The sequence below is a fragment of the Morchella sextelata genome, assembly GCF_020137385.1.
Source record: "Morchella sextelata strain SCLS chromosome Unknown scls_18, whole genome shotgun sequence".
Lineage (NCBI taxonomy): Eukaryota > Fungi > Ascomycota > Pezizomycetes > Pezizales > Morchellaceae > Morchella > Morchella sextelata.
This window is the reverse complement of record NW_025408633.1, coordinates 1,046,682-1,058,885: the sequence shown is the minus strand read 5'-3', so window position 1 is coordinate 1,058,885 and position 12,204 is coordinate 1,046,682. Positions and strand designations below refer to the sequence as shown.

At 43.4% G+C, this 12,204-nt stretch overlaps 2 protein-coding genes across 2 annotated transcripts; both read left to right on the top strand.

Moving 5' to 3' along the window:
* Nucleotides 1–5,398: 5,398 nt before the first annotated feature.
* H6S33_004796 (uncharacterized protein) lies at nucleotides 5,399–6,659 on the top strand (the record flags this gene model as incomplete). The annotated part of the gene is made up of 2 exons (XM_044836155.1): nucleotides 5,399–5,683; nucleotides 5,928–6,659. 2 exons carry the CDS (start codon nucleotides 5,399–5,401, stop codon nucleotides 6,657–6,659), a joined length of 1,017 nt encoding a protein of 338 aa, XP_044690769.1.
* Nucleotides 6,660–7,820: 1,161 nt separating this feature from the next.
* Nucleotides 7,821–11,549, top strand: H6S33_004795 (uncharacterized protein; the record flags this gene model as incomplete). Its single annotated transcript, XM_044836153.1, has 7 exons — nucleotides 7,821–7,915; nucleotides 7,980–8,832; nucleotides 8,883–9,241; nucleotides 9,289–10,603; nucleotides 10,660–11,047; nucleotides 11,113–11,168; nucleotides 11,229–11,549. 7 exons carry the CDS (start codon nucleotides 7,821–7,823, stop codon nucleotides 11,547–11,549), a joined length of 3,387 nt encoding a protein of 1,128 aa, XP_044690768.1.
* Between the last annotated feature and the right edge of the window lie 655 nt (nucleotides 11,550–12,204).

The following is a 12,204-nucleotide window of genomic DNA, read 5'->3' as shown; positions in this document are numbered from 1 at the left end:
CGGATTAGCTAATGCCCCTGCTACGTTCCAACACTGGATCAATGATATTTTACGACCATACCTCGACCAATTTGTGACAGCATACCTAGATGACATTCTTATCTACTCGGAAACCCTGGCAGAACACAAAGAGCACATTCGAAAGGTTTTGAAGGTACTTGATGAGAATCATGTTCACCTTAAGCCTGAGAAATGTGAATTTATAGTCCAGGAAACGAAGTATCTCGGCCTTATTCTCACCCCGGATGGGAATAGGATGGATCCAAAGAAAGTTGTCGATGTTTTGGAATGGTCCACACCAAGGAATCTCCATGATATTCAAGTATTTCTGGGATTTGCGAATTTCTATCGGCGTTTTATATTAGGGTATTCAAAAATTGTTGCTCCGCTTACAGCTCTGACCAAGAAAAATGTTAAATTTGAATGGACGGATGAAAGGGAGGAAGCATTCCAGACATTGAAAAGGATGTTCACAACGGCACCCATACTAATGCACTTTGATCCGGATCGGAAAATCGTGGTAGAAACCGATGCATCCGACTATGTTTCTGCTGGAATTCTGTCCCAACGTGACGACGAAGGAATTCTACATCCAGTCGCTTTCTTCTCTAAGAAACATTCCCCTGCGGAATGTAACTATGAGATCTATGATAAAGAACTCCTGGCAATCGTACGATGTTTTGAGGAATGGCGACATTATTTAGAGGGGGCACAATTCCCAATTGAAGTTCTTAGCGACCATCGGAACCTCGAATATTTCATGTCAACAAAGTTATTAAACCGTCGACAAGCCCGTTGGTCGGAATTTCTTTCACGTTTCGATTTTGTCATTCAATTTAGACCAGGGAAACAAGGAGCAAAGCCGGATGCATTGACTAGGAAGTCGGGTGACCTACCTGAGGAGGGGGATGAACGGTTGACGCATCAAAGCCAGGTGGTTTTGAAGCGAAAAAATTTGGATTCAAAGCTAAGTTTGTTCGCGGGTTCTTTTTCAAATGAATCCGCTGAAGGAATGTCCACTGTAGAAGAGTTGTTTTCAAATGCTTATCAAGTTGACAGTTTCCCGAACAAAATCCTTGCGATGCTTCGGAATGGCGTTCGCCATTCGAATAAAATTTCACTTGCTGAATGTACGGAGGACAACAATGGTCGGCTACTTTATCGTGGCGCACTCTACGTACCGGACGACAATGACCTTCGAATAAAACTTCTAAAAGAATACCATGATAACCCATCGGCAGGTCATCCAGGCAGAGCAAAGACTTTGGAACTCCTGAATCGAGAATACTACTGGCCACGAATGCGAAATTATGTCGATCAGTATGTTAGGAATTGCAATGTGTGTGCCCGTAGCAAGGCATCACGCAATGCGCCCTACGGAGTACTCCGACCTATGCCAATACCTGATGGACCATGGATGGATGTATCGATGGATTTTGTTACAGACCTTCCGGAGAGTGATGGGTACAATGCAATTCTAGTTGTGGTGGATAGACTAACTAAAATGCGACATTTCATACCCACAACTAAAGAGGCGGATTCAAAAGAAGTAGCGAGGTTATATATCGATAATGTTTGGAAATTACATGGACTCCCTGAAACTATGGTATCTGATCGAGGAACACAATTTGTTGCGGAATTCTGGAGGTCCCTTTGCGATCGTTTGGAAATATCGCCAAAATTCTCTACAGCGTTTCACCCCCAGACGGATGGACAAACGGAAAGAATCAATGCTGTGATGGAACAATACCTTCGAAGTTATGTTTCTTATCAACAGGACGACTGGGTTCGATGGTTGCCAATGGCCGAGTTTGCAACAAATAACCATGCTTCTGAAACGACGAGAATCTCTCCATTTTACGCCAACTCAGGGAGGAATCCAAGAATGACTTTTGGTCCTTTGGAACATGGTAGGACGACAGCGGAGGATCAGGCCAATAGTATTGCAAGGGAGATGAAGGATATATTGGATTTTCTAAAGGATGAATTATTTCGAGCGCAAAGGATTCAAGAAGAGTCCGCCAATATACGTCGAACTCCAGCACCTCACTATCGAGTAGGAGATCGAGTTTTCTTATCAACACGCCATGTCCTCACCAAACGACCATCGAAGAAACTTGACTGGAAACGTATTGGACCATACATCGTGAAGCGGATCGTTAGTCCTTATGCCTATGAGTTGGAACTTCCTCGTTCCATGAAAGTTCATCCCGTATTCCATGTCTCTTTATTGTCGTCTGCAGCAAACGATCCTTTACCAGGACAACAACAGTTACCACCACCGCCGGTCGAAGTTGAAGGACAGGAGGAGTGGGAAGTCGAGGATATTTTGGATTCCAGGGATCGTCGGGGAAGATTTGAATACTTGGTTAAGTATGCCGATTATGACGAAGCTTCGTGGCAGCCATTGTCGGATGTCGAACATTCGCCCGATATTGTCAAACGATTTCACAAACGATATCCACGGAAGCCTAAGCCTACCAGGAGGTAGGCCGTAGAGGGGGGAGTGGTCTGTAACGGCAGCCATGTGGTTTGGTCATGCGAGGTGTTAGGGTACCAAGAGGAAGGGTTATGCAGTGTGGTTGGATTTAGCGAAGTGGGTTTCTATTATGTTCTTTCTGTTTCTGTTACGCGAGAGTATGAGTCAGCATTGGGATAGGGTATGGATATATAAGGGGGGCGTTGTCTCGTGATTTCTTGTTTCTCTTTCTTTTCCTTTTCTCTTTATGCAACCTCTGTACTTTACAGTCACGAATACTATTTGGTTCGCGCTACGTCATAGGGTTTACCCGGTATACTAGACCAGGTACAACCATCCATAGTCCATAGTCCACAGTTCCCGTTCTTGCCTTAGGTGTACCCTTCGGCTCCATAGTCCATAGTCCACGAACCTCCTACGTCCACGTCTTCGCCTCGGTTGTATTCCTTGGCTTCATAGTTCCTACGCCCATAGTCCCCGTTATATCTATCCATCATAGCATCTCTTGTTCATTGCCTTCATTGTTGTATCGTTGAAGAATTGAGATGCATACCTAACATTCTGGGTCGTATACCGGGTGTTCCCCTCCGCAATTTGCGCATTTCGGTGGTAAGTAGGGGCAGCTTTTGCTTCTTGCCCTGCATGTTGTGCAATAGTGATTTTGAGTGGTATGTCCAGACAAACAGATAGCATAGGTGGCTAAGTCCTTAATTGAGCATCTCTCTGCCAATTGTGACCGAATTTCTGACAGTTTTTGCATTGATCCGTGGGTCTGGCTGTGTAGTATTCCACAGCTTCGTGAATCTGTCTGAAAATCTTAATTCCCTTAGCTAGTACTGCATTATACATATCCTTCTTGCTAACTGCGATCATAATCCAACTGTTTGTTTTTCCAATACGCTTCTCCGAGTGAGTCATGTAGCGGGGAGCAGTAGCCAATATAATTCCTTCATTGAGTCCTTGAATCTCAATCTTCAAATCTTCCATTCCTTGACCGCTGTCTGGGAAGTGTTCCAGGCTGACTTAATAGTTGGCAAGTTACTCTAACAGCTGGTAGCTAACCACACTGCCAGTATTTACATGTCACTGTGCAACTGGCTTTTAATAATAACTCTCAGGTTGTAACCGGGTCCTGTGTATACTCATACAGCAGACAGTTGATATGGCTCTATTACAATTCGGATACTATTCGGTGAGGTTTAGTGAATATGTAGCGGAGGTAGGGAGTCTTGAATGAAAAGGATTATACTGTCTGATGGCCTAAACGGAGGGTCTAGTTGGTAGCGACTCTGTGGGAGAAAATGGTCTCATGTTTTGTGATTCGAGAATTTTACATTGAGGTTGTATTGTTTTGGTTTTATTTCATATTGTTAACCACCATACTCAGGTTCGAGTACATGCGATGTATGAGTAATAAATAATTATATATATAAATAACACTGTAATCGTACTCGGATGATGATCACAAAATTCCAAAGCCGATGCATTGAGGCCAGAATACTTGGTGGTGATTTCGACGTCAACTTAAAGTCATTTCATGGATCAAACTTTCGACAAGTGGGGTGATTTATCCTTCATGTTGACTCACTAGAAGTTTCCCATTCAGTTATATTTCGCTATTACGGTCAACAAAGCGCAAGGTAAATTGCTGAATATTGTAGGCGTGGATTTATGGTTACCATCACTCACATATAGTCAGTTGTATGTGGTGTTATCAAGAGTGACAAATTTTACCGGATTGAAGGTATTGTTGAAGGAGGGTTGCAGGTGGCAGACGGACAATGTGGTATATCCTGAAGTCTTACTGTGAATTTCTATATATTTTTATCAAGACTGCATTCCTAACGTTTCTCTATTACTATCAAATTGTTAGCTCTCTCCTATATATCTCTATCAAAATTGTGTTTTATTTTTCCTAACTAAAAATTGGCTTTATTTTCCTATTTTATTGTCCATGTATTTTCCTATTTATTTTCCTAAATTATTTCTTATGTGGTTTTATATATATTTTCTATTATGTTCTATCTTTTTTTATTTTTATTTTGTAACTACCTGTTTTTTTGACAAAAGTTGTAACTAAAATCAATGACATTATTTTCTCTCTCTAAGCCCGAAGGCCCAAGTTCCTCGAAGTCCCAAAGTGCCAAAGCCCCAAAACGGTGCCCCACAACTCGCGGTCGCGAGCTGGTAAACCCCCTAGTCTAATATGTAATATAAAACCAGTTTATTTGTCGAGAGCGAGGAACCCTAACCCGCATGGCAACCAGCCCACCCGCTCTTGAATCAAATCGAAATTATAATTATATAGCCAAGGGAGGCGGGAGCTCGACAGAGGTGGAGGAGAAGGAGGGGGGGGGGGAGGGCTGAAGGCCCCCAATTGAAGCCCAGAGGTATATAAGTGGAAGGAGGTGGCCCATTAAAGCTCGCCTCATGATCGATTGAAGGTATTTGCAACTCGTGGATGAACCACCTAGTTTATTAGTATCCTTTTGTTCTCTACTCTTGGTCATCTATTGAACCCTGAGTGTGACCCTCGTTATCTCCCGATACGCGTAAACCTTCATACCATCCCGGACCAATAACCATCTGTTCGATTATCCATATCGTAAGGCGAGTGATGGCTCATGCTGCGGCCATTCGCGGCAATTGAAATGTGGACTAGCATGGAATAATAACTCTCTTTCACTGCCAAGTCTCGGTCCACCGGAGAACTTTCTCTGTGTAATTCTCCTACTGACGAATAATAACCCTAAATTATCATTACTCCCCGTGTTACTCTTATTAGCGGCCCAAGTACCCCGCAGAACTTGTTTGGATATAAATCCTACTGAATCGCACTCTCAATCGAAGTCACAATGCCCTACCCTACGCTTTCACTGTGCAGCAGCAGTAAGGCTATCACCCCGACCCTTGGCCAACATGAAATTTCCTCTCCCTCCCTCTTTTCCTTATAAACTTTCTCGTTTTCTCCGCCGCTCCTTCTCAACTTCAATCAATCGACAAGCATCATGGGGTTTTATTGGTTTAGGTCAAATGGGGTACCCAATGGCGGAAAACCTCCGAGCTAAGATACCCGCTGAAGACACCCTGGTGATTTTCGATGTCAACCGAAGTTCGACGCAAAGGTTCTGCCAGGAACCAGGCCTTGCTTCTAAAGGTGGTCTTACTGTGGCCAACGATATAAAAGAGGTCGTTGATAATAGCGTAAGTCCTAATCATTACTTTCCCGTTTATTTTCTACCACTTCCTACCCCACTCATTTGTCTCGTGTGATGAGTATGTTCCATCAATGACATTTCTAAGTCGGGGACTTCGTTCTGGAGTCTCTGTTCATGATTTATTTATTATACATCAAAGCCAATCCTCTGAATATCTACCGAGATAACTCTTCACTCAAATTACAACGCAATAGTTACCTTTCATACCACTAACACCATATCTATCACAGGACACGATTATTACGATGTTACCTGAGCCTCAGCATGTCAAGTCCGTTTTCGATACAATTCTATCTTCGGACTTGGCTGGTAGATCTAATAGAACGAAGCTTTTCGTTGACTGTTCAACAATTGACATTGCGACTTCTCTTAAGGTCGGGAAGGCTGTTCGCGATTCTTCCTCCTTCTGCGCCGATTTTGTTGATGCCCCTGTTTCTGGAGGAGTCGTGGGCGCTCAGGCTGGTACACTGACGTTCATGGTCGGATCACATGCTTCAACTTTCCCAATTGTAACCCCGTTACTATCACTTATGGGAAGTCGCATTCTGCACTGTGGCCCGCCTGGCTCGGGATTGGCGGGGAAATTGTCTAACAACTACCTCCTTGCAATCAGCAACATAGCTACCTCTGAGGCCATGAACCTCGGTATCAGCTTAGGTCTGGATAAAAAGATTTTGAAAGATTTGATTAATGTCTCTTCAGGAAGATGCTGGAGCAGTGAGGTTAATAATCCTGTCGATACAGCGATTCGGGGATTCCAAGGAGGATTCGGAGTCTCCTTAATGAAAAAAGATCTAAAGCTTGCCATCAAGGCTGCCGAGGAAGTCGGGGCTAGGCTTGAACTAGGAGTGAAAGCGAGAATGGTTTACGAAAGTGTTGAGAATGACGATCATTGTAGAGGTAAAGATTTTTCCGTTGTTTACAGGTGGTTGGGGGGGAGAGAAGGAGAAGAATCCACTTAAACAAGAAATCAAGCCGCAGTATATACATACATAAGTAATTTGGAAGCTATTACTATAGTTTATTGTAGTGTAATTTAGGAAACACGGTACAATTAATAGAGTACTTACTCTCATTAAATTGAACCCAGCCAGCCATATGTACTTATCCTAGTGATCATCTTCACCGCCGCTTTCGAACTGTGATCGGCAAAATAAACAATAATCAAGGTCCTTACCGTTGGTACATATGGTTTTAACGGCGAGTCTACTATGTACTGGATTATGGTTTTTCTAAAGTCCTTGCAGTCTGATTGGTCGATAGTGACAGGGGTGTTTCGTAAGCACGACACATCAAAGTACTGAGCACTCACGAGAGGACGATGGGGCCGAAGGCCCCTCATGATTGTAGTGGGAGAATTAAATTTTATTTAATACCCATAATCCAAAGTACAACTCGCGGTCGCGAGTTGGCACACCCCTAGTGGTATGTACCTACTTTTAATAGAGGATCAGCGGCTCAAGTGACTTCGCTTTAGCCTTATTTTGTGACGTTCCCAGCTTGGAATTATACTAGTATATACATGTACTTCAGCTCTACTATGAACAGCTTCGTTTGCAGAATTCAAAATAGATCGTGTTGGCCACGCTCAGTTTCAAATTTCGAGCTCAAATTCTGAGTTCTTGGCAGTGGGGAAGACCTACCTGTTCTCTACTGGGATCTATCAATGTTCATTGGAGTCTTGAGTTTTATCTCGTACGCTAGAGATCTTAATAGAGCGTTTTGGCAACAGCACTTTTCCAAATTTCTAGGTCAAATTTTGAGTTCTTGGCTCTGCGCCGCTAGAAGCGATTCCGTTGCTTCTTTGGTGTGAAATCGCAGCAGATCCTGGAAGATCGACTTGTAAATGCTTGTAGCAGCGCAGAGCCAAGAACTCATGATCGCCAACGGTGTGGACGGATGTAACGGAGTTTAGATGCATTTGTAGACAAGCGAGACCCGGAAATTGCCATGTAGCCTGCAGTGTTCAGTGGACACAAGTACATCACCGTCGTCATGGCGATACTCTCATTGTTAGACTTGCTTCTACCCCACCATTCATCCATTAACATCCCTAGAGCCTTTATTTGACTGAATTTCTGGGTTTCTCTCCCAATTCCCTTGACCAATTTAGCACTTTCACAATGGCATATCTGGCATCCATCCACAAGGCCAGCAGCGTAAGACATGCGGTCAAATCAAACTTCATATCCTCGGAGGAGCAGTCCTTGATTGTTGCGTATGGAATCCTTCAAGCCTCCGCTCTTAAAATCAGACCAGGAATCATATTAATCTTCGAGTAGAAAGTCCTCACGCATAGAAATATATTCCTTCGAAGGGGACGGACTTTCCCTCAAGTCGCAGTTCCAAGTCTATGGGCGAATAACCGCACTCCTTACATTGCGCCCAGTGGATTCTCCCACAGATCATCTGTTTGTAGCTTCAGATAACAGCAACTACCTCACGGTCTCTTGGGATCCTGTTCAAAAACGGGTCAGAAATGAGCAAGTTGCCTGCGACGTTTCGGATAAGTTCCTCCGAAATGCCCGATGTGGGCCTCTATACTTAGCAGATCCCGCGGGAAGGCTTTTGGGGCTACACGTCTATCAAGGAACATTCCTTTCCATACCATTAGTACAATCACCAAAAAAATTGAATAAAAAACAAGCCAAATCCAATGTGGTTGAATCGTCTAAGAATTTTGAGACGGCAACTCCAATTAGATTTTCAGAATTGGATGTTGTCGATATGGCTTTTCTTCATGATACAGCAAATCCCGTGTTAGCAATACTATACAATTCTGCCCATCCAGGAGAAGTACATATGAAAACTTACGAAGTCACCCATAACGGGACAGAATTTAAAGAATGGCGTATGAAAGCAACATCTCTGGACGCCGAACCCACGATGTTGATTCCAGTACCAGGACCAGTTGGTGGACTACTAGTACTTGGGACACAGATGTTCTGTTACTTCAATTCTGAAAACGAACCCCCCACGAAACATCTTTTGCATCAAGTTCGTTCATTTGTAACTTGGGGAATAATTGATACCCAAAGATATTTACTTGGAGATGAGGATGGGAAACTGCACATACTTTTTATAGAGCTCCTGCGTGGTAGGGTACATGGTATAAAGGTGGAAGAGATTGGGCAGGTAAAGCAGCTTTCTTGAGAATATTTCGCTTTCGCCGCTGATCGAGACAGACTTCGGTACCAAGCCGATTAGTATACCTAGATAATGGCCACTTGTATGTGGGATCCCACAGCGGTGATTCTCAACTTGTTCGATTATCTTCCGAGGAACCGAAGGTGCAGGTCATCGAGACTTTCACCAACTTAGCACCTGTCACAGATTTCAGGGTCGTAGATATGAATTATTCGGGTTCTGAAAACCAACAGCAATATTCATCTGGACACATGAGAATTGTATCATGTAGTGGTGGTTTCAAACAAGGGTCATTACGGAGTGTCAAGAGCGGGGTTGGAATGGAGGATCTTGGTATTCTTGGAGACATGGTGGGCATTAGGGGATTATGGGGGCTAAAATCTACTCCAGGAAATCAGTATGTCAAGAATTCTATTTGATTGAGCACAGTTAACACATCTTCAGATTTGATGATATCCTAGTAGTATCATTCATTGATGAAACTAGAGTATTCCAGTTTCATCAGGATGATGACCCGGAAGAGCTGGAACGCTTTGGGGCGTTTTCCCTCGACGAGAGAACTCTTATTGCTGGAAATGTCATTGATGGCAAGCTGCTCCAGGTTACCCCTTCCGGTGTACGATTAATCGATACGGAATCTGGAGAAATTGTATCCCAGCTGGACTTGCGCGGCAAAGGCATAATTACCATGGCAAGCGCAAACGAGGATACTTTAATTTACGTTATCAACGGTTCGACGCTCTTTGCCGTCGATCTCAAGGCCGATCTCAAAGAGATTGGCACACGCTCATTCTCTAATGAAATATCATGTCTCACTATTCCTGTAGCATCCTCTACAATATGTGCTGTTGGGCAATGGACAACATCAGCTGTCTCGATCCTCACCCTTCCAGGCTTGGAGACACTCTCTGAAGAGATTTTAGTAAGAACAGAGAATGCTGCTATTCCGAGATCACTGTTACTTGCGAGGATTCTTCAAGACCAGCCACCGACGTTGTTGGTGGCAATGGGTGACGGAACCTTATTTACTTTTTCAGTACATGAAGAAAGCTACTTGCTTTCACAGAAAAAAAGCATAGTTTTGGGCACGCAATCAGTTTATTTCCAACCAATACCCCTTGGGAATGGACTTGTGAATGTCTTTGCAACCTGTGATCACCCAAGTCTCATTTATGGGCTGGAGGGAAGGATTGCATACTCAGCAGTTACAGCAGACAGAACAACTCATGTGACTCCTTTCAATGCTCATGGGTTCCCTAACTCTGTTGCTGTGGCCACTGAAGAGGACCTTAAACTTGCTGTTCTCGATTTTACACGGTCCACGCACGTAAGAAATCTTCCAACTGGCGATGTCGTCCGACGCGTGGCGCACTTGAAGACTCGAGACGTATTTGGGGTTCTCACGATCAATTTATATCAAGATTTGACTACCGGTGACGAGCAATTTAAATGTTATGTCAGAGTTGTCGATGGTATCACGTTTACCATGATAGATTCCTACGAACTTCAGGAGGCAGAGCTGATAGAGAGTATTATGTGTGCTAATCTCTCCAATGGCGATGAAACCTTTTCGGAAAGATTTATCGTGGGTACTGGATTTCAAGAAGAATCCAAAGATGAGACTACTCGGGGAAGAATCCTCGTTTTTGAACTGAGCGACGATAGGAAACTCAAACTAGCAGCTGAATTGGTTGTTCGAGGCTCTTGCAAAGGACTTGACCTGGTGAATGGCAAGATTGTTGCGGCCTTGAATAGAACGGTACGCCGCTTGGTAATTTAAAACTTTCGAATCAAATGCTAATTATATTAATATAGGTTGAAATGTATTCCTGGGAGTCCCCACTCAGCTTAAAGCCTAAAATCATAAAGATTGCCAGCTACCGTACACACAGCGAGCCTATTGATTTAGGGGTTCGCGATAATATGATAGCTGTTGGAGATCTTATGAAAGGCCCCTCACTCCTAGAATATTCGAGTCAGAACGGCACAGATTACAAACTTGATGAAGTTGCACGGAATTATCAGACACTGTGGACAACGGCAATCGAGTTATGGGACAAAGAGACAATCATTTGTGGGGACGCAGAGGGAAATATGTCTATTTGGAGAAGAGATATCAATGGGGTGACAGATGAGGATCAAAAACGGCTTCAGCTAGTTGGAGACATTAGGATTGGAGAGATGGTAAACAGGATTAGGAAAGGTGAGCCGTTAACGAAATTTACTTTCCTAATCACCAGAGTATTATTAACCCTTCTTTACTGGTAGTGGAAGAAAATGTATTGCCTGGAAGTGTAGTTCAGCCAAAGGCATATTGTGCAACGGTAACCCATTCAGTCGCTTCATTTACTGTTACATTGTAGCTTATAATGTCTTTTGTATAGGTCGATGGGTCGATATACCTCCTAGGAGAGATCGATTCAGAGTACTTGGATCTATTAATGCAGCTGCAATCAAACATGGCAAAAGTTATCAGCGGTGTTGGCGATCTGGATTTCAACAAATTTCGAGCTTACTGGTCGCCTAACCGTAGCTCCGAGGAACCTTTTAGATTCGTTGATGGTGATTTTGTCGAAAGATTCTTGGAATTGACAGACATGGATGCTGAAAGGGTTGTCGATGGAGTCGGGAAGAAGACCGATGGTTTATCGAAGGGGGCAGATGAGATCAGAAGTTTAGTGGAGAGCCTGAAGAGACTACATTGATGATGTTGGCTTCTTCGGAGAAAGCATACGTAATGAGTCGTTGTTTGTGTGGGGAACAGGTCTATAAAATAGCTTAAAAAGGACATTCCTTTCCTCCAATATCGCTTTTCGTTCATTGAGATATTTCGAGTTTTGGTACAGATATATCTGGCATTTTCAGTCCAGGAATCGAATTAGTGGATTGTGAGTGTGTTCGGGTTATGAGTCCAAAATTTGAAAATCAGTCGTCTAACACATACGTCCACTGTCCATCATTTTCTACAGGCTGCCTTGTATTGTAAACTTCAAGTTACAAGATTCTATGTTCGTAGATATTTGCTGAGATTTTGAAGTTTGAACGTCTCAAACAGTCCAGGGAGGGAGGGGTCTCCCGGCCCCACCTGTATGTAAGTACTGTCCTTCAAACTTTGGAACTCACAAAGCTCAGAAACCCCTCTATTGTACAATCACAGAACCTACTTTATAGTCGTACCTCGTTATCTCCTAAGCCGTCACTAGAATTCTGGCAGTTCCTGATTTTCTTATCGTTTATCAGTCTCTCACCAATCGTTCACTTGTGGCTTCTAGCCGTCAGTTTAGTCAATTTAGATAAGGATAAGATAAGGCACATCCAAGCCCATTTTGTTCCTGGGCTGGTGAGACATGCAGATATCTA